Source organism: Chelonia mydas, chromosome 15 (genome assembly GCF_015237465.2).
Source record: "Chelonia mydas isolate rCheMyd1 chromosome 15, rCheMyd1.pri.v2, whole genome shotgun sequence".
Classification (NCBI taxonomy): domain Eukaryota; kingdom Metazoa; phylum Chordata; order Testudines; family Cheloniidae; genus Chelonia; species Chelonia mydas.
In genome coordinates this window covers 3212373-3240361 of record NC_057856.1, presented here as the reverse complement: position 1 = coordinate 3240361, position 27989 = coordinate 3212373, and the positions used below count along the sequence as shown (strand labels likewise).

The 27989-nt window shown below is 55.0% G+C and overlaps 1 protein-coding gene across 1 annotated transcript in view; it reads right to left on the bottom strand.

The window, feature by feature from the left end:
• The window catches only part of LOC119563793, a 63156-nt gene extending 35679 nt beyond the window's left edge, over window positions 1–27477 (bottom strand). Inside the window, exons 1-9 of the mRNA XM_037878990.2 lie at window positions 27376–27477; window positions 24222–24302; window positions 21664–21773; window positions 21025–21112; window positions 14502–15737; window positions 12808–12915; window positions 12150–12257; window positions 11594–11645; window positions 4928–5111 (exon numbers count right to left, since the gene is read on the bottom strand). Of these exons, the coding sequence (XP_037734918.1) occupies window positions 4928–5111; window positions 11594–11645; window positions 12150–12257; window positions 12808–12915; window positions 14502–15737; window positions 21025–21112; window positions 21664–21773; window positions 24222–24291 (1956 nt within the window). The 5' untranslated portion in view covers window positions 24292–24302; window positions 27376–27477. The remainder of the gene's footprint in view (window positions 1–4927; window positions 5112–11593; window positions 11646–12149; window positions 12258–12807; window positions 12916–14501; window positions 15738–21024; window positions 21113–21663; window positions 21774–24221; window positions 24303–27375) is intronic.
• Between the last annotated feature and the right edge of the window lie 512 nt (window positions 27478–27989).

Here is a 27989-nt window from a genome sequence, read left to right as displayed (position 1 = left end):
TATCGCCACTTGCCTGTGAACTGTGAGGGCTGCTCTCACCTTAGTATTCTGGCACTTCGGGGCAGGGGAAAGCAAGTCACAAAGTTCCATGAAAGTGCCCTTACGCATGCGAAAGTTTCGCAGCCACTGGGAATCATCCCAGACCTGCAACACTATGCGGTCCCACCAGTCTGTGCTTGTTTCCCGGGCCCAGAATCGGCGTTCCACGGCATGAGCCTGCCCCATTGCCACCAGGATGGCCAAACTGCCGGGGCCCGTACTTTGAGAGAAGTCTGTGTCCATGTCCCTCATCACTCTCCTCACTGTGCTGCCATCGCCTCCTCGCCTGCTTTTGCAGGTTCTGGTTCTGCAAATACTGCATGATAATGAGCATGGTGTTTAGAGCGGTCACAACTGCCGCGGTGATCTGAGCAGGCTCCATGCTTGCCGTGGTATGGCGTGAGCAGGAAAGCAGAGTGGCAGCGGAAGCGGTAGGTGGATGACGATGCTGACAGCAATATGGCACCCACACAGAAAAAGGCACAAAACGATTGTCGGCCGTTGCTTTCATGAAGGGAGGGAGGGGTAGGCTGGCAGCAGACGGTGCTGTTGGCTGGGAGAGCTATCCCTTTGCCAATATTCCAGGCAGGACTGAATCTCCATTAGACAAAATTTAAAGAAGAGAATGACCTGAGTCATTCCCATTTATGTGCAGGCGCCCCTGACAGACTTTACTGAGGTCTGCCAGGAGCACCCATGTCCGACCAGGCGCCCCGACCGACCTGACCAAGACCGGCCAGAGCACCCAGGACACGACGAGGATGGCTACCAGTCGTACTGCACTGTCTGCTGCCAAAAGGGAATGAATTGCTGCTGTGTAGCAATGCAGTCCCACGTCGGCCAGCACCCAGGAGATGTACGGTGACGGTGAGCTGAGCGGGCTCCATGCTTGCCGTGGTATGGTGTCTGCACGGGTAATCTATGAAAAAAGGCGCGAAACGATTGTCTGCTGTTGCTTTCACGGAGGGAGGGAGGGAATGGGGGCCTGATGACATATACCCAGAACCATCTGCGACAATGTTTTTTGCCCCATCAGGCATTGGGATCTCAACCCAGAATTCCACTGGGTGGCGGAGACTGCGGGAACTGTGGGATAGCTACCCACAGTGCAACGCTCCGGAAGTCGACACTAGCCTCAGTACTGTGGACGCACTCCGCCGACTTAATGGTCTTAAGTGGGGACACACACAATCGACTGTAATAAAATCGATTTCTAAAAATTTGACTTCTATAAATTTGACCTAATTTCGTAGTGTAGACATACCCTTAGCCACTAACGTGCCCTCTTCTAAGGGAGGCTGAACCTGGGCTCTGTCATCAGGGGGAAGATTATCCTTAAAACTGGCCAGGCCAGAGTGATTGGTAAAATCCTATTCGCTAACAAGCCCCAATAGTTAGCGAAGCAGAATTGCAGGGAAAGGACCTTTCTTCCCAACAGGTCCAACCTCTTCAAGACCTTATCAATGCGGGTGGGTTTGGGGTGACGCAATTTTGCTCTCTTCACAGCTGCCTGTAGCACCAGCAAGCTGGTTGCTGGGTGGGAGAAAAGAAATTCAGCCCCTTTGGCAGAGACAAAACAGCCTCTCTCGGCCCTTTCAGGCATGGGGGGGCAGGAGGCAGGGTTATGCCACACCACTCTGGCTGGCTCCCTGATGGCCTCGTTAACCAGATGCGCCACCTTCCTCAGACCTGTAGGCTGCAGAATAGCCAGAGGCCAGTGCGGGAAGTCCTGGATCTCCTCTGGATGTCATTGGCTATCCTCCGAAGCAGCTCCTGGTACTGCCTATGGTCGTCCGGCGGAGAGGGTGAGGATGGAGTGACAGCTTCAGACAGAGATGAGGACAAGATTCCTGTCGGTACCTGCAAATCTGGGTCTCTGTCCTCCTCGTACTCTGTCGGATCTGGTGAGTGCTGAGTAAGAGAGGTGTGGTAGGATTCATGGACGGATCCAGGGCGTCTCCCATAGGGGCTCCAGGGGCCCCAATATGGCCCAAAGGAGGGATCGACCAGGTGAGGGGGGACCCCACGGCATTGGGTACCAGTGGTGTCTGGAGAAGTCACATCAGGGAGGATGGGGCTCAGATCTCTTCAACCGTCTATCAGGGCTGAGATCTCTGTGAGGAGATGACTGACCAGCCAGAGCGTCTGAGAACTGCTCTTCTTCCAGTGGTAGGGCGGATGGTACCGGAGGGTGCATGCTCCTGCCTGGCAGCTGGAGAGGGGATGGCTCCAGTGACACCGACACAGGTTTGTCCTCTGGCACAGCAATGTCTCTCAGAAGGACTGGGATGGTGAGGAGAGGAGACTGGGGATAAGGGAAGAAAATATCCTCTAGTGTAATGTAGGTGTACAGACAACCCGGTGGTCAGGGCCAATGGTTCCGACATGTCCCAGGAATCCGTAGCAGGGCAGGGTCTTTAGGAGGATGGGACAGCACAGAGGAAGAAGCAGGTCCAACACTTCTGGATGGAGCTGGCTGGTGTCAGTCCTTGTGTTTCGAAGCCGGAGCCACCTAAAGATCCTTCTTCTTGTGCACTGTACCCTCCAGCCTGGGAGTACTTCACGGACCTTGTCCCATGGGATTTGCATGTGAAGGCTTGCCCAGCCTGGGCGGGCTCAGGAAGGGATCCCTTCTTTTATGGACAGATTTGGGGGGATCTGATCATGAGAGAGTCATCAGAGTGCCCCTTACGGTCATGGGAAGCCTGGGAAGAAGAGTCCTGGGCTTAGCAGCTGTAGACACTGTTCCTAAGCTCGTGCTCAGAGGGGCACTGCTCATCCGATGGGGCCAATGTACAGGGGGGGTCTCCCTGGCCTGGATCAGAGTGACGCCTCACAGCCTTCTCTATACAGTGTTTCTTTAATCTAAGCTCATGAACTTGGCAAGTTCGCAGTGGAAAAGAGTGACAGATGCTGCACTTTGCAGAATTTGTGTCTCACCCAACCAGCAGAGACCGCGCTGATACTCATCACTCACAGAGAAGGAATCATAGAATCATAGAATATCAGGGTTGGAAGGGACCTCAGGAGGTCATCTAGTCCAACCCCTTGCTCAAAGCAGGACCAATCCCCAATCAAATCATCCCAGCCAAGGCTTTGTCAAGCCTGACCTTAAAAACTTCCAAGGAAGGAGATTCCACCACCTCCCTAGGCAACGCATTCCAGTGTTTCACCACCCTCTGGAGTGAGGGCAGGAGACACAGTTCTTGAACCTGGAACCCTGGGTATAGTCCCAGGCTGCAGGGAGGAAGTCTCCGGTATGGGGGAAAAACTACCTACACTAACTATCCTAAAAACTCTAGCTATGCTAACATAAAAACTACAAACTATTTACAGATTGATTTGCCAAGTATTAAGAATAAAAGCTGGAGACATCTGTGGACACAGGCATTCCAACTCAGGCCAAGTGGCAGTGAGAAGGAACTGGAGAGATGTCAGCTCGCACTGCCTCTTGTGCCCTCGGACTGGGCCACGCGGAGAACTACTATTGGACATGGCTTGTTAGAACTTCTGGACTCGGGCCCCCAGCGCACAAACACACCCGTGTGGGATACTCACACGGACCAGCTCTCAAAGAAGAATCTTAGTTCCAGCATTTCCCATCTTTGGAGGGCTGAATTCTGCAGCCTTGACCGTGTTTTTCCCATGCAGTTACTTTGGGTGGAACAACACTTAGCTCTGATATAACCCCAAAGACTCCAGTGTTATAAAAGGGTGGGCAGCGTGTTATCCTCATTGTAAACTAAAGGGCAGCGGGGTTAAGTAACTTGCCCAAGGCCATGTGGGGAGGAAGTGTCAGGAGCGGGACTAGAAGGCAGTCACCAAACCCACAGCACCCTGCTCTTACTACTGGACAATACTGCTACTGCTGTGGTACAGGAGACAGGATTGCTATACTGTGCTTCTGGGATTTCCTACGTTGCTGGTGGGATCACTGCCCTTGCCTGGATTTCCAGAATAGCGCGTAGCTCCATGCGCTGCTACGGTCTCATGCAAGAGCTGCCTTGTAACAATTCTCTGCACTTCCTTGTGTCAATTTCAGGCAACTCTGCTACCTGCCTCAGTCCCCACCTTGCAGCCTCCATCTGCTTCTCGACCTCCCTCGTGCCCACTCCCTGAGTCAGGAGCCAGCACACCTGGCGATGGATTCCTCTGGGATCCCCCTATCAGCAGGGAGGTGCTGCGCCATGGGTCTGCTCTGCGCCATGCAGTGGCCGGGGAGAGCTGTAACAAGTGAATGAGCCGGGCTGGCCATCAGCTCAGAGCAAAGCAAGGCGCAGAGACTGCCGGGGAGGTGGGCACCTGCAGTACAGGTACGTTCCCAGGCCACACCCAGAGCCAGGAGGTCAATAATTCTTTCTGGGGAGTCCCCGTGCTTGGAGAATCACACTCAGGGGAGCAGCCTTTCCTGACACCCTTATCCCCCCAGCCCTGCCTCACTAGCAAGACCAGCAGATCCCAACCACAGGCCGCCCAGTCCTGGTGCCTCTGCAGTGGGTCATGGGCATGCACGATCCCTCTCATCCTCCTTCAGGGCCCCCTTGTCCTCCTGCTCCCACTGCCACCGAAGCCAATGGGGAGCTTTGCCACTGAGCTCAAGGGCAACCAGCCAGTGCCATTGCTATAGCCTCTGTCTGGGTTCTGGGGCATCACTGGACAGGAGCGTGGCTGTCAACCCCTTCTGAACCACCCTACAAAACCCCAAAACACAACTTCTCCCCTGCTGGCTCCACCCTTCTCCAGCTGAAAGCCGGGTTTCCCCCCCCAAGCTGGACTTCACAGGCATCGTTCCCAGTCACACACAGTGGTGCCCAGGGCTGCCCTATCTGCAGTACACCCACCATCCCAACACCCATGGGAGAATCGCCCTCTGCCACAGGAACAGCACCTTGTGCTCCATGCAGGCTTCCTTCCTGGTGTCCTCCCAGCTGGACTCTGCCCTGCTTGGCATTGAGCTCCACCTCGCAGGGCTGCTGCTCCTCCGCTCAGTGCTGCCACGAGACCACAGGAACTCTTCCTCTTCCTCCTCCTCTTCCTCTTCGTCAGTGACTGCACCGCTGGAGCCCAGGCACCTGTAAGAGCAGCAGCAGGTAGTGCAGCGCAGACAGGCCACCCCTTCATAGAATCATAGACTATCAGGGTTGGAAGGGAGCTCAGGAGGTCATCTAGTCCCACCCCCTGCTCAAAGCAGGACCAATCCCCAATCAAATCATCCCAGCCAGGGCTTTGTCAAGCCTGACCTTAAAAATCTCTAAGGATGGAGATTCCATCACCTCCCTAGGTAACCTATTCCAGTGCTTCACCACCCTCCTAGTGAAAAAGTGTTTCCTAACATCCAACCTAGACCTCCCTGACTACGCAACTTGAGACCATTACTCCTTGTTCTGTCATCTGCCACCACTGAGAACAGCCGAGCTCCATCTTCTTTGGAACCCCCCTCCAGGTAGTTGAAGGCTGCTATCAAATCCCCCCTCACTCCTCTCTTCTGCAGACTAAATAACCCCAGTTCCCTCAGCCTCTCCTAGCAAGTCATGTGCCCCAGCCCCCTAATCATTTTCGTTGCCCTCTGCTGGACTCTCTCCAACTTGTCAACATCCCTTCTGTAGTGGTGGGGGGGGGGGGGGCAAAACTGGACGCAATACTCCAGGTGTGACCTCACCAGTGCTGAATAGAGGGGAATAATCACTTCCCTCAATCTGCTGGCAATGCTCCTACTAATGCAGCCCAATATGCCATTGGCCTTCTTGGCAACGAGGGCACACTGCTGACTCAGATCCAGCCTCTCATCCACTGTAATCCCCAGGTCCTTTTCTGCAGAACTGCTGCTTAGCCAATCGGTCCCCAGCCTGTAGCAGTGCATGGGATTCTTCTTTCCTAAGTGCAGGGCTCTGCACTTGCCCTTGTTGAACCTCATCAGATTTCTTTTGGCCCAATCCTCTGATTTGCCTAGGTCACTCTGGACCCTATCCTACCCTCCAGCGTATCTACCACTCCTCCCAGTTTAGTGTCATCCGCGAACTTGCTGAGGGTGCAATCCATCCCATCATCTAGATTGTTAATGAAGATGTTGAACAAAACTGGCCCCAGGACCATTCCCTGGGACACTCCACTTGATACCGGCTGCCAACTAGACATGGAGCCATTGATCACTACCCGTTGAGCCTGACAATCTAGCCAGCTTTCTATCCACCTTATAGTCCATTCATCCAATCCACACTTTTTTAACTTGCTGGCAAGAATACTGTGGGAGACCGTGTCAAAAGCTTTGCTAAAGTCAAGATATATCACATCCACCACTTTCCCCATATCCACAGAGCCAGTTATCTCATCACAGAAGGCAATTAGATTGGTCAGGCATTACTTGCCCCTGGTGAATCTATGTTGACTGTTCTTGATCACCTTCCTCTCCTCCAAGTGCTTCAAAATGGATTCCTTGAGGATCTGCTCCATGATTTTGCCAGGGACTGAAGTGAGGCTGACCGGTCTGTAGTTCCCCGGGTTCTCTTTCTTCCCTTTTAAAAATATGGGCACTATATTTGCCTTTTTCCAATCATCCGGGACCTCCCCCGATCACCATGAATTTTCCAAGATAATGGCCAATGGCTCTGCAATCACATCCGCCAACTCCCTCAGCAGCCTCGGATGCATTAGATCTGGACCCATGGACTTGTGCATGTCCAGCTTTTCTAAATAGTCCTTAACCTGTTGTTTCACCACTGAGGGCTGCTCACCTCCTCCCCATACTGTGTTGCCCAGTGCAGCAGTCTGGGAGCGGCCCTTGTCTGTGAAGACTGAGGCAAAAAAAGCATCGAGTACTTCAATTACAAAACCTAAACCTCATTTCCCCCATACTAATTTCCCCCTACTGTTACTCACACCTTCTTGTCAATGTCTGAAATGGGCCACTCTCATTACCACTACAAAAGTTATTATTCCTCCCTTGGTATCCTACTGTCAATTGAATTGTCTCGTTAGACTGACCTCACACTTGGTAAGACAACTCCCATCTTTTCATGTATTTGTACCTGCTCCTGTATTTTCCACTCCCTGCATCTGATGAAGTGGGTTCTAGCCCACAAAAGCTGATGCCCAAATAAATTTGTTAGTCTCTAAGGTGGCACAAGAACTCCTAATTGTTTCAGCTTTTTCCACATCATCTGTCACTATGTTGCCTCCCCCATTCAGTAAGGGTCCCACACTTCTTCTTGTTGCTAACACACCTGTAGAAACTCTTGTTACCCTTCACATCCCTTGCTAGCTGCAACTCCAATTGTGCCTTGGCCTTCCTGATTACACCCCTGCATGCTCTAGCAATATTTTTATACTCCTCCCTAGTCATCTATCCAAATTTCCACTTCTTGTAAGCTTCCTTTTTGAGTTTAAGCTCACTGAAGATTTCACTGTTAAGCCAGGCTGGTCGCCTGCCATATTTGCTATTCTTTTTGCACTTCGGGATGGTTTGTTCCTGTGCCCTCAATAAGGCTTCTTCAAAATACAGCCAGCTCTCCTGGACTCCTTTCCCCCTCATATTAGCTTCTCAGGGGATCCTGCCCCTCAGTTCCCTAAGGGAGTCAAAGTCTGCTTTTCTGAAGTCCAGGGTCCATGTTTTGCTACTCTCCTTTCTTCCTTTTGTGAGGATCCTGAACTCAACCATCTCATGGTCACTGCTGCCTAGGTTGCCACCCACTTCTACTTCCCCTACTAATTCTTCCCTGTTTGGAAGCAGCAGGTCAAGAGGAGAACGGCCCCTAGTCGGTTCCACCAGCACCTGTACCAGGAAGTTGTCCCCATCACTGTCCAAAAACTTCCTGGATTGTCTGTGCACCGCTGTATTGCTCTCCCAGCAGATGTCAGAGTGATTGAAGTCCCCCATGAGAACCAGGGCCTGTGATCTGAAAACTTCAGTTAGTTGTCCGAAGAAAGCCTTGTCTACCTCCTCGTTCTGATCCAGTGGTCAAAAGCACACGCACACCACGACATCACCCTTGTTGCTCTCGCCTCTAAACTTAACCCAAAGACTCTCAACAGGCTTTTCTTCCGTTTCAGACTGGAGCTCTGAGCAGTCATACTGCTCCCTTACAGACAATGCAGCTCCTCCACCTTTCCTCCCATGCCTGTCATTCCTGGACAGTTTATACCCATCCACGACAGTGCTCAAGTCATGTGGGTTACCCCACTGAGTCTCTGTTATTCCAATCAGGTCACAGTTCCTTGACTGTGCCAGGACTTCCAATTCTTCCTGTTTGTTTCCTAGGCTTCTTGCGTTCATGTACATGCACCTAAGATAACTAGCCGATTGCCCTACTTTCTCAGTATGAATCAGGAGGCTTCTCATCTTGTACCCTCTTCCTTGTGTTTCCTCCTGGTATCCCACTCCCGCACTTACCTCTGGGCTTAGATCACCATCCCCCGGCAAACCTAGTTTAAAGCCCTGCTCACTAGGTTAGCAAACCTGCCTGCGAAGATGCTCTTCTCTCTCTTCGTTAAGTGGAGCCCGTCTCTGCCTAGCACTCCTCCTTCTTGGAACACCATCCCATGGTCAAAGAATCCAAAGCCTTCTCTCCGACACCACCTGCGTAGCCATTCGTTGACTTCCATGATTCGACGGTCTCTTCCCAGGCCTTTTCCTTCAACAGGGAGTATGGACGAGAACACAACTTGCACCTCAAACTCCTTTATCCTTTTTCCCAGAGCCACATAGTCTGCAGTGATCCATTCAAGGTCATTCTTGGCAATATCATTGGTGCCCATGGGGAGAAGCAGGTAGGGGTAGAGGTCCGAGGTCTTGATCAGTCTTGGCAAACAGTCCGTCACATCCTGGATTCTAGCTCCAGGCAAGCAGCACACTTCTCGAGTCTCCCGGTCTGGTCGGCAGATAGATGACTCCGTCCCCCTTAGGAGGGAGTTCCAACCACCACCACCCGTCTCCTCCTCTTGGGAGTGATGGTCATGGAACCCCCATTCCTAGGACAATTAATCCCATGCCTTCTGGCCAATGGGGTCTCCTTCTGATACTTTCCCTCAGAGGGCTCTTCCAAACCATTCTCCGCCATAGTACCTGTGCAGAGAGCCTGAAAATGGTCGTGCACCTCTATCTGCATTGGAGGTACATAGGTTCTCCTCTTTCTTCCTCTCGAGGTCACATGCTACCAATATTCTTCCCCGCTCTGCTCTGCACTCTCTGATTCTTCAGCATGTTTTGCTTCCAGAACCAAACACTGACTTCTATTCATTTTCTCTGATGCAAAGCAGGGATGATACTTGGTTCTCTAGTCCTCTAACCTTCTCTTCCAATATGTAGACCAGCTTGCACTTCATACAGACAAAATCACTTCTGTCCTCTGGGAGAAAGACAAACATGGCACATTCTGAGCAGGTCACAACAACTGATTGCTTACTATCCATGTCTTCCTTGTAAGAGGCTCCTCAGATGTTGTATGTACTGCTCACTGGAGCCTGAAAGGCAAAAACACTCTGTGCGAACTCCCTGCAGGCAAACTGCCAGGCAAACTCCCTCTGTTTGCCTGTCCTCTGTTCACTGCTCACTCGGTTTGCAACTCGCTGCCTTTTTATAAGGCTGCTGGCTCGAAGCAGGTGGCCCACCTCAAAGCCTTCTTCGTACCCAGCCTCCAAGTACCTGGAGTTGGCAGGCTCCGTGCTCCAAGGTCAAGAGGAAAGTTCCAAAGTCAAGTGGAGGTGCCAGTACCCTGTGCCTCAACTAAGGATCAATGCAAGGGAGGGTGCCCCACCTGGGAGTACTGCAGCCTGCAGGAGGACTGCCAAAATGGCCAAGAGATGCTGATGCAGGACTGCAGGGGACTGTGTCTAGGCCTGAAAGCTAGGGGAACCCACTCTGCATGAGCCAGTGGAATGACACTGCATTAGCTGGGGGACCTGGATGTGGTCCCATCCAGCCTTGTGTCAGCAGCTCTTGATCATTTCAGAATTCACATCTCAGCTGGTGGCTCCCTGGAGCAGCCGAGCCGCACTGGCCTGCTCAGATCAAGTTGTGGCTTTTAAAAAAAACAACCCAAAAATGCAAGATACTTACTGCAGGGTGCAGCGGAGCCTAAGCCAGAATCCTGGTTTCCAAACCCCCTGCGCTAATCACTACATCATCCTGCTGCGATGCAGTCTCTTTGCCACTGCTGGAGGGCAGGATGAGCAGAGACATGCCGGAAAGACCATGTGGACAAGGGGGTGAACAGTGAGGTGGCAAAATTTGCCGACAATACAAAATTACTCAAGATAGTTAAGTCCAAAGCCGACGAGTTACAAAGGGATCTCACAAACCTGGGTGACTGGGCAAGAAATGGCAGATGAAATTCAATGTTGATAAAAAGAAAAGGAGTACTTGTGGCACCTTAGAGACTAACCAATTTATTTGAGCATGAGCTTTCGTGAGCTACAGCTCACTTCATTGGATGCATACTGTGGAAATGTCTTCTGCAGTTTCCACAGTATGCATCCGATGAAGTGAGCTGTAGCTCACGAAAGCTCATGCTCAAATAAATTGGTTAGTCTCTAAGGTGCCACAAGTACTCCTTTTCTTTCTGCGAATACAGACTAACACGGCTGTTACTCTGAATGTTGATAAATGCAAAGTAATGCACATTGGAAAGTATAATCCCAACTATACATATAAAATGATGGGGTCTAAATTAGCTGTTACCACTCGAGAAAGATCTTGGAGTCATTGTGGATAGTTCTCTGAAAATATCCACTCAGTATGCAGCAGCAGTCAAAAATGTGAACAGAATACTGGGAATCATTAGGAAAGGGATAGATAATAAAACGGAAAATATCTTACTGCCTCTATATAAATCCATGGGATGCCCTCACCATGAATGTGTACAGTTCTGGTCACCCCATCACAGAAAAGTTATATTAGAATTGGAAAAGGTACAGAGAAGGGCCACACAAATGATTAAGGGGGGTGGAACGGCTTCCATACGAGGAGAGATTAATAAGACTGGGACTGTTCATCTTAGAAAAGAGACAACTAAGGGGGGATATGCTAGAGGTCTATAAAGCCAGGAGTGGTACAGAGAAAGTAAATCAGGAAGTGTCATTTACTCCTTCACATAACACAAGAACCAGAAGTAACCCAATAAAATTAATGGGCATCAGGTTTAAAACAAACAAAAGGAAGTATTTCCTCACACAACGCACAGTCAACCTGTGGAACTCCTAGCCAGAGGATGTTGTGAAGGCCAAGACTAGAACAGGGTTCAGAAAAGAACTAGATCAGTTCATGGAGGATAGGTCCAAGGCCATTAGCCAGGATGGGCAGGGATGCAACCCTATGTCCCTGAACCTCTGCCTGCCAGAAGCATATGGCACTGGCCACTGTCAGGGCCAGGCACCGGGCTAGATGGATTACTGATCTGAGCAGTGCGGCCGTTCCTGTGATCTTGTCTGCAGGATTTGGCATGGCGCTGTGGCAGGTTGCAGTGCCACAGATAATGGGAGCCCTGGGCGTGAGTCTCCACAGGACCATCACTGCTTGGCGTTGCACCAGGGGCCGAGCTGGTGGACTCTCACCAGCACTTACCCCAAAGAGTCTCTCCGTGGGTAGCAGGGCCCCTTGGTGCTGCGGCCAGGAGCTGTTTGGAGAAGAGAAACGTTGTGTCTCCACAGCAATAGTAGACTAGCTCCTGGGACAGCAAGTGCACCCGAGAGCCAGCAGGAGGAGCTGTGGGGAGCAGGGAGCCAGCCTGGACTTTGAGTCTGAGCCACCCTGCTAAGGCAATCGCCCCTAACAGTACGTGGCTAATGCAGCAGGGCTGGAGGGGTCGGGGGGCAGCGGCTGGGATCCCAGCAGCAAGGTGTGAATGCGCTGGGGGGTCTGGGGTGCATTCCACACAGAGAGCAGAGCAGGCACTGTCACCTGTGGGCTGGGACGGGAACAAGAGAGAGCAGGGCCCGCACAGCTGCAAGGGGCAGCTCAATCCCCACGCCCCCAGTGCAGCTCCATCGCCCTGCGACAGCGAGAGCAGGGCCAGGGGGCGGAGAGAGGCTGGTCTGGAGGAGGAGACACAAGGGGGATTCACTGAGGGCACTGATGAGCTCCCTGGGGAATTGCCGTCTGGCTGAGCCCCAGGCCGTACCTTTCCGGCAGCTGATGGCCCTGCAGAGGTGAACCTGGACTGTCTCCGTCCTCACTGAGTCCAGGTCACTGTCGATGGTGACGGTGTCGAAACTGGTGATGGGGACGCCTGAAAGAGGATGAGTGCAGGATGGGAGAGATGCCAAACACAGCTGACCCCAGAGTGAGGGAGGTTTCCCTGCCACCCTCTCGCCCAACTGAACCTGTGACCAGGGGTGACTCCTCTGCTCTCCCAGCCCCAACCACGGCACAAACCCAGAGGCTCTGTCCTCCCCCAGATCCTGCATTTGTTCCACCCTCCCTGCAGTGACAAGGAGCGCAGGCATCTCCCAGGTGAGGGCAGCAGGTGAGGCCGGGACAGGATCACCCATTTTCCAGGAGAGGAGCAGATCGATGGGAGGGCACAGATCCCAGGCAGGCGCAGGCAGGATTGGGGGCAGGCCCACTGTTCCCTCTAAGCTGTGCGCGTGTGCGCACACACAGATCCTAAACCCCGCGCACACGGCGAAACACCACGCGCACAAAAATTTGCACAGAAGCACAACAGTTTGCACAGAAGAAATGTTTTGCGCACACGGCCGGTCAAAAATTAGAGAGAACATTGGGCAGGACCCAGCGCTTTCCCCATGAAGCAGCAGCCAGCCGGCAGCTCCTCTTACCAGCCACGTGCTTGTAGTTGCAGGGCCCCGGATAGCCCTCGTCCCGAGCTGGGTTCAGGCTGCTCTGCATCTCACGACTCTCGGAGACGCCTGCCCCTGGGTGAGGACCTACAGAGAGGGTGAGAACGGGAGCCGGGAGCCAGGGGCTCCTGAAGACACATGCACTCCTGCCTCATGGGCCGTGCGGCTGCAGGACAGAGCTGCTGGTAGCACAGGCCCCCCCGGGCACCAGGCTGAATGGCCAGGCAAATCGGGGGCCAGGCGGAACTCTCCCCTCAGCAATGACTGGGGGAGGGGCTGGGGGCTTCCCCTGCTCCCCCCCCCCACCCAGCACTGAGCAGGGAGAGTCCATGGGAGTCGGGGTGGGGGTAACCAGGAAAGCAGGGGCGGCTCTAGGAGCCCAGACCTTCCCCTCGTGGTGCCCCAGCTCCCTCCTCACCAGCTGGGAACACCTCCCCCCAGCACCCACAGACAGGGTGCCTGGACCACCACATTGTGGGGCCCCATCTGTCACCCCCTTCCAGCTACCTGCCCACCCCAGCTTCCTGCCCCAAGGAACTGACCTTTCCTCCCCGCTCCTGGAATCCATGGGGCCCTGCCCAGCCCCCAACCACTCCTGTTGCTGGGTTGGCCCTGCTCAGAGCTTCAGGCCCTGCCCCAGCGTTACACCACCGAGCCCCACTGAGAGAGGAGCAGGGGGTCCCCCTTGCCCTGCAGTGCAGGGGCCAATCACAGTCACTTTCCCTGCACTGCCCTGAGCACAGGCCAATCCCCTGCTAACACCCCCTTTGGTGGGGACGGGACCGGGACATGCCCTTGGCCAGCCACGCTGCAACGTCCACTGGCAAAGCACAGCAGGTGCTCCAGGCGGGGCGGCGTCTCACCCCCGCTGCACAGCACGCGAGTAACCCAGCCCCAGGGTTCTCCCTGTCTTCCACCACGCCCCTGATCCGCTCCCACGCTGCTGCAGTGTCACTCCACACTGCCAGTCCCGTCCCTGCTGTCATGCGGGAACCCCAGCCCTGTGTTGCCACAGCCTTCTCTTCCCAGCCACTCCCCAGGCCCTGCCGCCCAGCTCCCCCGCTGCCAAAGCCAGGACAGGCAACCAGCCAGCGCTGCTCCGGCACGGGGAGCACTGGTGGAAGGCGGGGGATAGGAACAACCGGTTGTGTCTGTTTCATTCGCAGCATGGCAGAAATGCAGGTGTGTCCCTGCCCAAGGGAGGGCAGCCCCAAGCACCTTTCCCTGCTAGTGCCCCACAGGGTGGGGACATGACCGGGACCTGCCCATCCCCTTTGACAGACTGGCCAGGTCCCATGGGGCTTTGCTGAGCTTGCAAGGATGTCTGTGATCACTGGGAATGCGGCACTCCCGGGGAGTTTGTCAGACCCCTTATGAGCCAGGAAGAGTCCACAAGAGCCTCTATCGTCTCACCCCAATGGCCAATGCAGCCCCCACTGTGCTGTCACAGCGTCCCCCCACGTACTGTCACTGCTCCCCCATGTGCTGATCCAGTGCTTCCCATCCATGCTGACACCCTCCTCCCGAGCTCAGCGATGAACGTTTTCTCCCCACGTACTCAGTTCCATGGTGACAGGGCAGAGGGACGAGCCAGCCCTAGTTCTGGAGCCAGCCAGACTCCTGCAGAGTCCAGCCGACTCCACGGCACTTTCAGCCCTGTGCTCCAGACTTACACAGTGTCAGGCCGCGAGCTCCCCTCTCCGCTGGGCCAGACTGCAGCTCACAGCTCCGCCAGATTCCCTCCCCGCCTCCGCTAGCCGCAGCACGAGTGACGCCCCTTCCAGACGGTCCCCGGGGAATCACCGACCCCTGTTGCAGCAGCTCTGGGGCTTCCCTCTTGGGATCTCCTGGACCAACCCCACCCTGCGTCACCATGCAGCCATCGCTAACCATAGCTAGGGATGTCTGGGCGCTTTCAGGGCTACTAGCCAGCTGTGTTGTGGCACCAAACCCTTGCAAAGCTGAGCCTTGATGTCCCAGCTTCTCCAGGGGCAGCCCTTGGTCGGGGCAGGGGGATGCTATTAGCCGGGGGCTCTTCTCCCCTCTGGAGGCCAGTGAAGGGCTGCCGCGGGCCACTGTGGGTGCAGAGTGAGAGGGGCTGTGGGACCAGACGTGCCCATGCTCAGATTGTCTCCTCCCGGACGGACTCGGAGCCGTGCTCACAGGCTGGGACTCTCCGGCCCAGGCTCTCGTGCCGCTGGCACCGGCACCCAGAGCTCTGCGTGGCTGGCTGGGGCCCAGCTCCTCCACGAGCAAGGGGCTGCTGAAAGGTAGGGAGTTTTCCCAGGAGACCTGGATCCATCTGGAAGAGCCCTCCAGGGGCCAGGGAATGCTTTCCTCCGAGGTCTCCACCCGTTCAGGAGGGGCTAGTCCGGGAGCCCGGCTGCCCGTGGAGCTGGCTTTCCCCGGGTCCGTGCTGCTTGGGGTCTCCACGGTGTTGAGCTGGCTCAGCCTGGATATCCTGCCCCCCAGAGACTCCAGGCTCTCTCTCCTGGTCCTACAGCTCAGGGACTGGGGCCCTTCCACGCTGCTGGACAAAGCCAGGGGTAAGTCCCCTTCTCGCCCCTCTGCCACAGCCTCACACGTCTCCGCGGCGGGGGAGAGACCAGTGCTCCTGGCTTTGACTCCCGGGACGCTCCCTTCCTCAGCAGAGTCTCCAGCTGGGAACCCCCCAGCTGGCACATCCCCTTCCCCATCGGAATTCACCAAGGGCTCGACCATGCCGTCCCTAAACCTGGCAGCAAAGTCCTCCGTGCAGATGGAATTCGAGTCGCTCTGGTCCCCCAGGTTCTCCGGGGCTTGCTCAGAGCCAAGGAGATGCAGCAGCCTCCAGCTGTACTCCTCCTTCCGAGAGGGGCCAGCTTCGCCCCAGGAGGTGCCATCCTGGTTCGCACAGCATCCTTCCATCTCTGCACAGGGGAGGGAAGTAAACAAAGAGCTGTGAGTCCCTCCACAAACCACCATTACACTGGCGAGCACCCTCACTTTCCCAGGCCTGCACATCTCAATGGGAAACAGAGCAGGGGCCATCCAGCCGGGAGGCTCAGAGCTAGCACTCCATACGGGGGAGCCGAGTTCCTGCCTTGCCCGCTCTGTTCTGCCCGAGGAGCTGCTAGCAATGTCTGATCTTGCAGGGGGGAAAATCCACCCAACTCTGAACTTGGTCCTGAAAGCTAAATGAAGGCGGAACTGATTTGTAAATATCATTATACTAACAACAAGCCGGTTTCTTCCTCTGCAAAGGCGTTCAAGCTCACTAGTGTGAGAAGACAGGACAGTCTGCTCTTTTCATCTGCAGATCTCTCCCTGCTTTACCCAGGAGGGTCAGTACCGCTAGCCCCATTGAACAGATGGGGGACACTGAGGGGCAGAGAAGTAATCGATTGCTCGACAACACACAGGAAGCCAGAGGTAGGAACAGAACCCAGGTCTCCAGAGTCTCCCGCCATGTCCTACCCATTGGGCCATGCTGCCTCCATCACCTGCCTTCTCTCTGCAGGTATTTATGGGACTGTACCTGCCCACTGCAGGGTTCGCACGCTTCCCTCTGAAGTGGCTGGCACTGGGCACCCTCAGAGACAGAATGCTGGTCCCCCTTTGCTCTGATCCAATCTGGCTATTCATATGCTCCTATTTGCCATTTTAAAGCTTATTTGGTGTAGATTCTGTTCTGGCAGGAGGCAAACCATAAAATCCCACCCGCCCGGGGCTCTTTCTTGTTCCTTTCTAGAAGTGTCGCAGTCACCCACTCATGAAAGCCCATCACCGCAGTGTCTGGGTGCCAGACTACACCTTCTAAGTGGAACCACTTGCTGTTGGCCACCCACGGTTTCCCTGCTCCTTTGTGGAGTGTTTCTTGCACACGTGGGACAGGTATTAAGCGAAGGGGCTGGGGAAGATGGGCGCCTTAGACTGGTATGTGGGAAAGCAGCCTCTGGCTTTGGTTGCCTCCAGTGTTGAGTGCCAGCATGTCAGCCCAAATCCCCGCTCCCTCCACCGCATGCATCCCAGCAGTGTGGCCATCATCTTGGAGACCTCCTTGGAACGGTGGAGTCTCCCTCCAGGGACCATCAACATCACTCAGTCACCTTTAGGGGTCACTATCTGGTAACATAGATAAGACAGAAAATATCAGATTGCCTCTCTATAAATCCATGGTGCGCCCACACCTTGAATACCGTGCGCAGATGTGGTCTCCCCATCTTAAAAAAGATATATTGGAACTGGAAAATGTTCAGAAAAGGGCAACAAAAATGATTAGGGGTATGGAACGGCTTCCGTATGAGGCGAGATTAATAAGACTGGGACTTTTCAGCTTGGAAAAGAGACGACTAAGGGGGGATATGACAGAGGTCTATAAAATCATGAGTGGTGTAGAGAAAGTAAACAAGGAAGTGTTATTTACTCCTTCTCATAAAACAAGAACAAGGGGACACCAAATGAAATTAAGAGGTAGCAGGTTTAAAACAAACACAAGAAAGTATTTTTTCATGCAACGCACTGTCAACCTCTGGAACTCCTTGCCAGGGAGTGTTGTGAAGGCCAAGACTATAACGGAGTTCAAAAGGGAGCTAGATAGATTCATGGAAGATAGCCATTGATGGACCTATTAGCCAGGATGGGCAGGGATGCTGTCCCTAGCCTCTGTTTACCAGAAGCTGGGAATGGGTGACAGGGCATGGATCACTTGATGATAACCTGTCTGTTCATTTCCTTTGGGGCACCTGCCATTGGCCACTGTCAGAGGACAGGATACTGGGCTTGATGGACCTTTGGTCTCACCCACTATAGCTGTTCTTATGTTCTTATAACACAAGCTCCTCCCCCCGCCAGGGCCTGTCCCCATAGGGAAGGGCTCACTATAGGGGGCAGATCAAGGCCCAGGGCTTTGCCACTGGGCCCCTATAACCACTCAGATTTCATAGCCTGTGCAGGACCCATTGCACCCTGAGCCTCCTATCCAATCAGCATGTCACAAAGATTATTTCGGCCAATCCCGGCCTAGGAATAGCAAGCTTGTATTGCAACCAATTCTGTTGCACCTTTCATAGAATCATAGAATATCAGGGTCGGAAGGGACCTCAGGAGCTCATCTAGTCCAACCCCCTGCTCAAAGCAGGACCAATCCCCAATTAAATCATCCCAGCCAGGGCTTTGTCAAGCCTGACCTTAAAAACTTCTAAGGAAGGAGATTCCACCACCTCCCTAGGTAACGCATTCCAGTGTTTCACCACCCTCCTGGTGAAAAAGTTTTTCCTAATATCCAACCTAAATCTCCCCCACTGCAACTTGAGACCATTACTCCGTGTTCTGTCATCAGCTACCACTGAAAACAGTCTAGATCCACTCTCTTTGGAACCCCCTTTCAGGTAGTTGAAAGCAGCTATCAGATCCCCCCTCATTCTTCTCTTCCACAGACTAGACAGTCCAGTTCCCTCAGCCTCTCCTCATAAGTCATGTGTTCCAGTCCCCTAATCATTTTTGTTGCCCTCCGCTGGACTCTTTCCAATTTTTCCACATCCTTCTTGTAGTGTGGAGCCCAAAACTGGACACAGTACTCCAGATGAGGCCTCACCAGTGTCGAATAGAGGGGAACGATCACGTCCCTCGATCTGCTGACAGTGCCCCTACGTATACATCCCAATATGCCATTGGCCTTCTTGGCAGCAAGGGCACACTGTTGACTCATATCCAGCTTCTCATCCACTGTAACCCCTAGGTCCTTTTCTGCAGAACTGCTGCCGAGCCATTCAGTCCCTAGTCTGTAGCAGTGCATGGGTTCTTCCGTCCTAAGTGCAGGACTCTGCACTTGTCCTTGTTGAACCTCATCAGATTTCTTTTGGCCCAATCCTCCAATTTGTCTAGGTCCCTCTGTATCTTATCCCTACCCTCCAGCGTATCTACCTCTCCTCCCAGTTTAGTGTCATCTGCAAACTTGCTGAGGGTGCAATCCACACCATCCTCCAGATCATTTATGAAGATATTGAACAAAACCGGACCCAGGACCGACCCTTGGGGCACTCCACTTGATACTGGCTGCCAACTAGATGTGGAGCCATTGATCACTGCCTGTTGAGCCTGACAATCTATCCAACTTTCTATCCACCTTATAGTCCATTCATCCAGCCCATAGTTCTTTAACTTGCTGGCAAGAATACTGTGGGAGACCATGTCAAAAGCTTTGCTAAAGTCAAGGAACAACACGTCCACTGCTTTCCCCTCATCCACAGAGCCAGTTATCTCGTCATAGAAGGCAATTAGATTAGTCCGGCATGACTTGCCCTTGGTGAATCCATGCTGACTGTTCCTGATCCATGCCGACTATTCCTGATCACTTTCTCCACAAGCGATTCCTGCAATTGGTTATTCGCTTCAAAGACCCGCCCTCAGTTAACCCCTTAGTTCCACTTTGACACCTGTTAAAGGACAAAGCCTTGCAGTGCTCCCAGAACAGCCTCAGATGGTTCTCCTGCCCCGCCATCACATGGCGTCGCATGGCTCCCCCTACCGCCAGCAGTGACCCCCTGCTCAGTGACCACCCCCTTTGCTCCCCCACCAGCTCCTCACCCTTGTTCTGTCTGCCCCACTCACACGCGCTCCATCCCAAACACACTGCTGCAGCACTCCACCCACCTCCCTTCCCAGCTGCCACTTCCCTGCCCTCGCCTTCTGAAACAACACCGGGATGAAGGGGCCAAGCGGCATCCCTGCCAAGCACCATGCTGTTCATGGGCCAAATTCAAACTTCTGTTGGCTTCAATGCTGTTACACCAGTTCACCCAGCTCTGCCTGGGACCCGTGCCCTCAGCCAAGCCCTTGATCTGTGTGTCAGCAGCAAGCAGCTCTGCCTGGGACCCGTACCCTCAGCCGAGCCCTTGATCTGCGTGTCAGCAGCAACACAGACCTGCAGAGTGTGAACTGCAACACAAGTCCTTGCTCCTCCTCCTCCGAGCAGCCCAGCGACCCCTCCCCTGCAGACGTACCCGTCTGCCCTCCTGGAGTGGGGCTGAGCAAAGACTGGCTGCTCTGGCCATCGCTGTGATGTCATAAGCAGAGGACTGTGACATCAGGCAGGGAGCAAATGAAACCTATCAAGAAGCGGATCAGAGAATTATTTAGCCCAATACTATTGAGACTTTATTTCCCATACAAGCCCACAGCTATTTGGCAGGGCCTCGCCTTGCTGCAGAACTGGGCTCCAGCAGAGAAGCTTTCATTTAAAACATAAGTTCTGATTGCCAGGAAAACCTTCCAAACATGAACCAAGTGTGACAGGTGCAACTGAGCCTGCCTGAGTCTGCAGAGAGCCTGACACAAGAGCACCAGGAAGCGTGAACTGCCCTAGTTCATCACGTGGAAGGGGTACTAACTCTGAAGTTGATGCCCATTTAAATGATCACTTCATTAACTATTTCACTGCTGGTTGTTTTAGCAAAACCAGCTGTCTGATGCAATAATCACAAAATCCCCAACAGCATCCCACACTGATACCTTCCCTGACCCCATGGCCCCCTCCTTGGCTGCCAGGACCTCCCTCCCCCAACAAAGTTGATGACGCAGTTATGTGTTTTCAGTTCAAAATCTTGCAGCGTGCTCAGAATTCAAGATTAGGGGGCAGTTCAAAATAAACGGAATTCGAAAACGGATTAAACTGCCGGGGGGCAGCGCTGCTGAGAGCATCATTTGAGTTCAGATTTAATTCACCAGAAACCTCAGCTGCTTTGTTTCTCGGAGGCTTGCAGCAGAACTCCCACGCTGTGTATCAGAGCATGGCAGAGTCCACGCGCGGGGCCTGGCCGGTGGGAATCTTGCCAGAAAGCCCGTCCTGAAATGGGCACAGTCCAACTCTGCAGCTCCAAGAGGGAGGGGTTTGTATTTCTGAGCTGTCTCTGAACAGAGCCTCTGGGCTTCCCCAGCAACAGCTGCTCTCTAGCCAGCTTCCCCTGCACTGGGGAGTTTGCCCTTCCACAAAGCACGCCAGGAACAAGCTCGTCCCATCATTCGCTCAGCCTGCCCAGTGCCCTGACTCTGACCCCTTGTCCTTCACTCCCATCCTGTTTTTACATTTGCTGTCCCAAGTGCTCTGCTGCTTTCTTGCCTTGTGGCCCCGCTCCTCGCTTTAGGGGGCGGGTCTTTAGTTTTGGGTGGGCCTAGATCCTCCCCCTCCCAGAATCATGCTGGCCCTTGCTCAGTCACCTGCAGTCCAGGAGGCGTTAGGGGAGCATTCCAGGGAGGTGTCCCCATTCGTGCGACCACCTGCGACTCCTGCACCAGGGCCCTGCCACTGCAGAAGGAGAAGAAACAGATAATGGCACAGCTGCAGGCTACCCGCGCCTCCCTCCTGGTTACGCAGCGTCCAGAATAGCAGGGGGGTGCGTGTGCATGAAACAAACCCATTCGGCACAGATCCACCACACGACAGAGACTGCACCTGGGGCTCCCACACCATGGGAGATGTGTGTCCAGACAGAGACACTGGCCATCAGGTCCTCGGGCACACGCCAGCCAAGTGGCCAGGTCCCAGGCAGGCACCACCTCACTCTAGCCGGGTGGTCGTGTCCCAGGCAGGCACCACCCCATGCCAGCCAGGTGGCTGGATCCCTGGGCAGGCACCACCCCATGCCAGCCAGGTGGCCGGATCCCTGGGCAGGCACCACTCCCCGCGAGCCACCGGCCCTGGGCAGGTACTGGCCCACACCAGCCAGCTGCCTGAGTGATTGGTGCATAAGCTGAATCCTGAGACCAATCCTCAAGACCTGCCACATTTCAGACGCCTCCTCTGACCCACAGCAATTGCCCCTTCCTCGGGGCTTCCCCCAGCCCCTCCCCACACACCTGCAGCTGGCTGAGCTGAGCGTCGATGGAGTCCAATAGGGAATCACAATGGTCCTTTGCTCGGGTGCCTGCAGTCCCAGGACAGGATGGCGGCTCCGCTGTCTCCAGATCTGCAGCGGTGGCAGCATCTGGTCAGTACCCACATACCCCAGCAGGCCAGACAGAGACAAGCCTTACAGCCCCGCAGCTTTAATCCCCACCTGTCCTGCAGAGAGAGGCTCATGTCATGGCCTCCACCCCCCAGACCAGGGGAGCTTTAGGGCTGCCTCTGTCTAGGTTTGTCATAAACATACGGCTACGGGTACCATAAAATCCCTCCTTACCTGTAAAGGGTTAAGAAGCTCAGGTAACCTGGTTGGCACCTGACCAAAAGGACCAATAAGGGGAGAAGATACTTTCAGATCTGTGGGGGAAGTTTTTTGCTTTGTTCTCTTTGTTGATTCTCTCTGGGTCAGCGAGGAATCAGGACAGGGAAAATACATCTCCCAAAACCCTACTTGAACTAAGCATCTAGATTACAAAAATTGTAAGTAAAGCAAGGAAATGCGTTAGTTTATCTTTTGTTTTAGCTTGTGAATTTTCCTTGTGCTAGAGGGAGGTTTATCCCTGGTTTTGGTAACTTTTAAGTTTTGCCTAGAGGGCAATCCTCTGTGTTTTGAATCTGATTGTCCTGTAAAATTACCTTCCATCCTGATTTTAGAGAGGTGATTCTTTTACTTTTTTTTCCTTTATAATAAAGTTCTGTTTTTTAAGAATCTGATTGGGTTTTTAGTGTCCTACAAACCCAAGGGTCTGGTTTGTGCTCACCTTGTTTATTTTTCAAGCCTCCCTAGGAAAGGGGGTGTAGGCTTGGGGGGATATTTTGTGGGAATAGGAACTCCAAGCGGTCCTTTCCCTGATTCTTTGTCTAAATCACTTGGTGGTGGCAGCATACCTCAGTCCAAGGACAAATAGAGATTTGTGTTTTGGGGAATTTTTTAACCTAAACTGGTAGAAATAAGCGTAGGGGGTCTTTCATGCGGGTCCCCACATCTGTACCCCAGAGTTCAGAGTGGGGAAGGAACCCTGACAAGATGCTTCCACATTTCCAGCTCCTTGGGCAGGTTTTCCTAATAACGTGAGAAGTGCAAACCAGAGATCAGCGTGTATCTGCATGTTCCTGCGCGTGTGTGTTCGTGTTTGTGCATGTGTGTGTGTGTGTGCGCGTGTGTGTGCATGTGCCTGTAGAATCAGGCTAGGAGCAACACAACTGGTATTTTACGAAAGTAAATCTAAGAGAAATCTAATCTAATTTGAGATTTGAACATTTCTGACTGTATGCAGAACCTGAAAGACCTTCCCTTCCACCACATTCTTTCCTCGGTGCCCACGAAACCAGGCCGCCCTGGGCTTCCCTCTCTCTGTCTCAGGTCAGCGGTAAGTTGCTGGGAAGGGCTGCGATTTGGTGGGATCACACAAACCCATGGAGAAGCAGAGATGCACAGGTCTGTGGTGATAAGGCATGAGAAAAGCAGCAGCACTCCTGGGTTCTACTCCCAGTTCTGTCACTGCATAGCCACTGCTTCCTCTCCTGGGGCCTGGGGATGACAAGAGCATTCGCCCCCCTTCCCGAGCAGCGTGGGGGCTGATGGGCTAAAGGTCAGACATACGGTGTCAGGTGGAACACACCCAAGGCTGTGCTGAGCCAATGGGCTGGAGTCACGCTGCTCTCTCGCCAGTGCCCCAGACTGTGGGTGTGGGTGTGTACACACCCTTCCCTCCCACCCTGTGCACCAGCCTGCCATTGCTTTGGGACATGGCAGCTGCAATGTGCCCTGCGGCTCCAGCTCTGAGATGCCTTCTTGCGGCCTCTGCTCACAGGCTGATACGGAGACCGTCAGCTCCTCTGCCCCACTACAGCAGCCAGAGAGATGCAGCAGTGGGCGGCACGTTGTAAGGAGTCACCAACGAAATGCCGTGACCTCCTGTGAAACCCCTTGGGGAGACTTGGGGGTGGGGACTTGCAGACAGGTGTTTGCACGTGTATAATTTTAGCCCTGTGTTTCTGTGCCTTTGGAGATTGAGCTCTGCGTGTGCGTGTGTGTGTGTGTGTCCACGCCCTGGCGGGTGAGCTCTGGGTATGTGTGTTCATAGCTGTGTGTGTGCAGACAGGTGAGATGTGTTTGTGATGTTGACTGTAATACAATCAAATGAACCCCAAACCCCGCCCCTTTCTTTGTGCCCCCGGCTGCCCCTCATCGGTTGTGGCACATGGCCATGTGCCCGCTGCGCTCGGTCTCAGCTGGGTGCTCTGGGAGGGTAGCTTGCTCAGCAGTGTCTGAGCCGGGCTGTGGGTTTCAGGCTCTGGGGCTGCCACACTGGCACCTTCCACCATCCCCCAATTCACTTAAGGAAACAGATTTAACTGCAGCTGGAAATGTCCACGCCCCGGGCGCCACCCCGCACCCCCCAAGGCCATTGGTCACGGCAGCGCCCCTGGCCAGGCATTACCGGGTGTGTGGGAGCTCTGTGCTGGCACAAGGGAGGTGTAAATCCCCACCCGCAGGCCACGCCCTTACCGGATTTGGTGCCATTCTCATCCTCGAGCTCCAGGGTGGCTCCGCCCTCTTCCAGCTCCGTGTCGGTCATGCTGCCTGGCCCTGGAACACAAAAGCGCAGCAGCAAGTGGGTCAAGTCCCCTCCGTGCTGCCCTGGGGCAAGTGGCTCTTGGGGGACCTTCCTGCGGCAGCTCACGCGGCTTACTCCTGCCACTGCTGAGGGCAGGCTGACGCTCTGCAGTGACCGGACTTCGTGCACGTGGGCGTGTCGCCCTCTATTGGCCACCGAGGGCACATGCCAGCCTGCCGCTAACTCCCACCTGCAGAAGTTCCCCTGACCTCCTGTGTTAGATGCGTGTGTTTGGTGCAGAAGCTCCTGGGTTCAGTGCCTGTGACAGCCACGACTGTCTGTACAGATACGGCCGCGGTTGGCTCCGCTCGCCCAGCTACGACCTAGGACATTCCAGCTGCCTCTTTCCCAAGACCGGAGGAGGCGCAGATGCCAGAAAAGGGTCACAGGCAGCATGTGGCAGCGTCAGAGGAAATCATTCAAACGTGGGCTTAAGTTCTCAAAAGGAACCAGTGACTGGGGGCCCAACTGCAGACACCTCAAAGGGGGGTGGAGTTTCACTGAGCGCAGGCTCAGCACTTTCTGGAACTCATGCCTCTGGGGGGCGGCTCATACTGGGCCCCAAAAATCAATGTCTCTTTTGAACATATAGGCCATAGCAAACTGGACTAGGACTGTGCAGCGCTGCCCTCTGCTGGATGGACTCAGAACTGTTCGCTTGTGTGTCACAGCTCCCGACACTAGTAACAGCTAATGGAGAGGCTCCGGTAGCGGCCCCCCAAATTATGATATTGATTTACAACACTCATGGTGTGCTTTATTTGCCTTTTAGGGCCATTTTCAGGTTTTTCTCTGGCATCAGAAAGGCAAGAAATTGACGTCTTTAAATTAAAGATGAAATTTTCACATCATCCCCTGACTCCAGGACCTGGGGCTTTAAGGAAAACACACTTATTGTGAAACTGGCGATAAAATCCTGAAAGTTGGTGACACTGCAGCCAACCTGTCTGCTAGGCAGGGAATGAGTCCTCCACACGCAGTGCCAGCTTCTCCCCTGCCCCGCCAGCCCAGACTGTTCCCGCTCACTGAACGCCAACAGACTTCTCAGCATCAGTATGTCCAGAGCACACATGGCTGGGCAGGGAGATCTGCCCAGACCTGCCCTGCCTGACAGTGCAGCTCATCCAGCATCTCAGCATGGCAGAGGCTTCGACCCAGACTCAAGTGTCCCTGGAGCTAGGTGCTAACTCAGCAGTGGCACCGTGGCCCAGGGTTGAGGGGAGCAGAACCTGGTGATAGTGTGTCTCTGGCATGCTGCCCAAACAGGCCCCTGTGCAGAGATACCAAGGAGTGGGAGGCAGCAGGGTGACAGAACTCATCACTTGACTGGGTTTGAGAAACATGTAATGCTGGAGGAGGGATTTTACCATTCCAGCTTCTGCACACACACCAAGTTCTAACTGAGGAGCCGTGGGGAGAGGCTGGCCCAGGGGCCAGTTCCAAAGCAAATGCATTTGAAGATCTCCGTACGCAGCAGTTCCCAGTCCTGCTCAAAAGGCCAAGGATGTGCGAGAGAGGACAACCAAAGATCTGTTTGTGGACTATGCTTGGCAGCCCCTGCTCCTGACGTAAGGTGTTCAGACATCTATCCCGTTGCTTCTGCCCCCACAGGGAGAATCCACGTTTCCTGCTCTGCTTCAGCTTTAAAAGCTAATTCACCCTTGAGTGGCCAATTGGCCAGCAATGGGGCTGGGATCCTGCAACTGCTAAGAACTAGGCCAGTGTGAGAGCTCCTGCCCCTGGTGAGCACGCTGAAAGAGACTCAACCCAAGTGCCCATACTTTCCTCACAAACACTGGGCATGGGATGGAGGATAGCATTCCAGAGGCAGATCTGCATGCAGGCATCATAGGCAGCAGCCAACCACATGCATGCAGGGGTGGTGTGGTACCCACAACCCTCCGTGGGAGTAATGGAACCAGGGGACCCAAGCTTTGCCCAACCCGGAGCCACCCCAGCACCTCGGCAGGTACCTGGGAACACTCATGTGGCTGTAAGTGGTGCCTGCGTCCTGCAGGGACGGGTAGTGAAAGAGGGACGGAATGAGAGCCGGTGTGCCATCTACCCTAGAGCAAAGTGAGTGCTCAGTGGGTGTATCAGCATGTTGGGGAGGGGGTGTAATTTAGTGGCGTGTTACACCCCTTCCGCACACAGGCAGAGGGGTCACCAGGCTGGGGGCTGGCAGGGGAGAAGTGGGCCCCTAGAGAGAGGCCCAGAGGTTCATGCTGCCCTCACTAATGAAGGTCATTTGGCTGGCAAGGGAGCATTGCATACTGGGACCAGTCCCCTCCCCATCTCAACTGGGGCGGCAGACTCTTATGTGGGTGCCAGGCTCCCCAGGGTGAGCGCACCCAGGTGAGGGGCCCAGTCAAGGCTCCAGGTCCCAGGACAGTGGATGCTACCAGGGGGCTTGGCCCAGGGCAGGGTCTCCGGGTGCCGGGGTTGGGTGCTCCCAGGGGGTCCGGCCCAGGACAGAAGCTCAGAGATCGCGGGGCGGGGGGGTGGGGTGGGGGGGGGGAGATGTTCCAAGGGGGCCTGGTCCAGGGCAGGGGCTCTGGGTTTCAGGGTGGGGTGCTCCCAGGGGGTCCGGCTCAGGACAGAAGCTCAGGGATCGCGGGGGGGGGAGATGTTCCAAGGGGGCCTGGTCCAGGGCAGGGGCTCTGGGTCCCGGGGTCGGGTGCTCCCAGGGGGTCCGGCCCAGGACAGAAGTTCAGGGATCCCGGGGCGGGGGAGATGTTCCAAGGGGGCCTGGTCCAGGGCAGGGGCTCTGGGTCCCGGGGTCGGGTGCTCCCAGGGGGTCCGGCCCAGGACAGAAGTTCAGGGATCCCGGGGGGGGGGGGGGGGGGGGGGGGGAGAGATGTTCCAAGGGGGCCTGGTCCAGGGCAGGGGCTCTGGGTTCCAGGTTCCAGGGTCGGGTGCTCCCAGGGGCTCCGGGTCCCGGGAGGGCGGGCGCACCCCCCAGGCGTGCGTTCGGGGGGCCCCGCTCGGGCTCCTGCCCCAGATGCCCCCGATCCAGCCCCTGCAGCGGGGGAGGGTCGGACTCACCTGCCGGCAGGGGCCTGGCTCCGGGGCAAACGGCTCGGCGGGGCGGGACCGGCCGCTCCGCAGCGACTCTGGAACGCCCCGGCCGGGGTCGCGCAGCAACCGTGGAACGCGGCGGCCCCTCCGCGCTCTCATTGGTGGGCACGTGTAGCCGCTGCCTAGCGACGGCGCGAGGCGGAAACTTACGAGAGGCGGCGGGAAGCCAAGTGGGGCGGGAGCGGTGGCTGGAGCGGCCCAAACCGGGAGCCCCGGGCGCCGGCCGGCCGGGCCCCTCCCCGCTCCTCAGCCCCCATCCCCGCCCGGACCCCGGGCGCCTCCCCAGCCTGGCCGCCGGGCACTGCAGACCCTCCCCTACGGGGCTCCTCTCTTTTCCAACCCACCCCCAGGACAGGGCCGTCGCGCCGGGGACCAGTCCGGCCCACGGCACCGACTGCCGGGCTCTGCAGGGAGCCCCAAGGCCCATGGGGTAGGATCCTGTCCTGCACAGAAAACAGAGTGAACCCGGGTCACCAGCCCCTGCAGTTCCTGCCTCAGGGCCCAGGGAATAGACCCAGCATCAGTGAGGAAGAATCAACCCCCCAGGAGGGGCCTAGCCCATGTTTGTTCAGGGCCTGCTG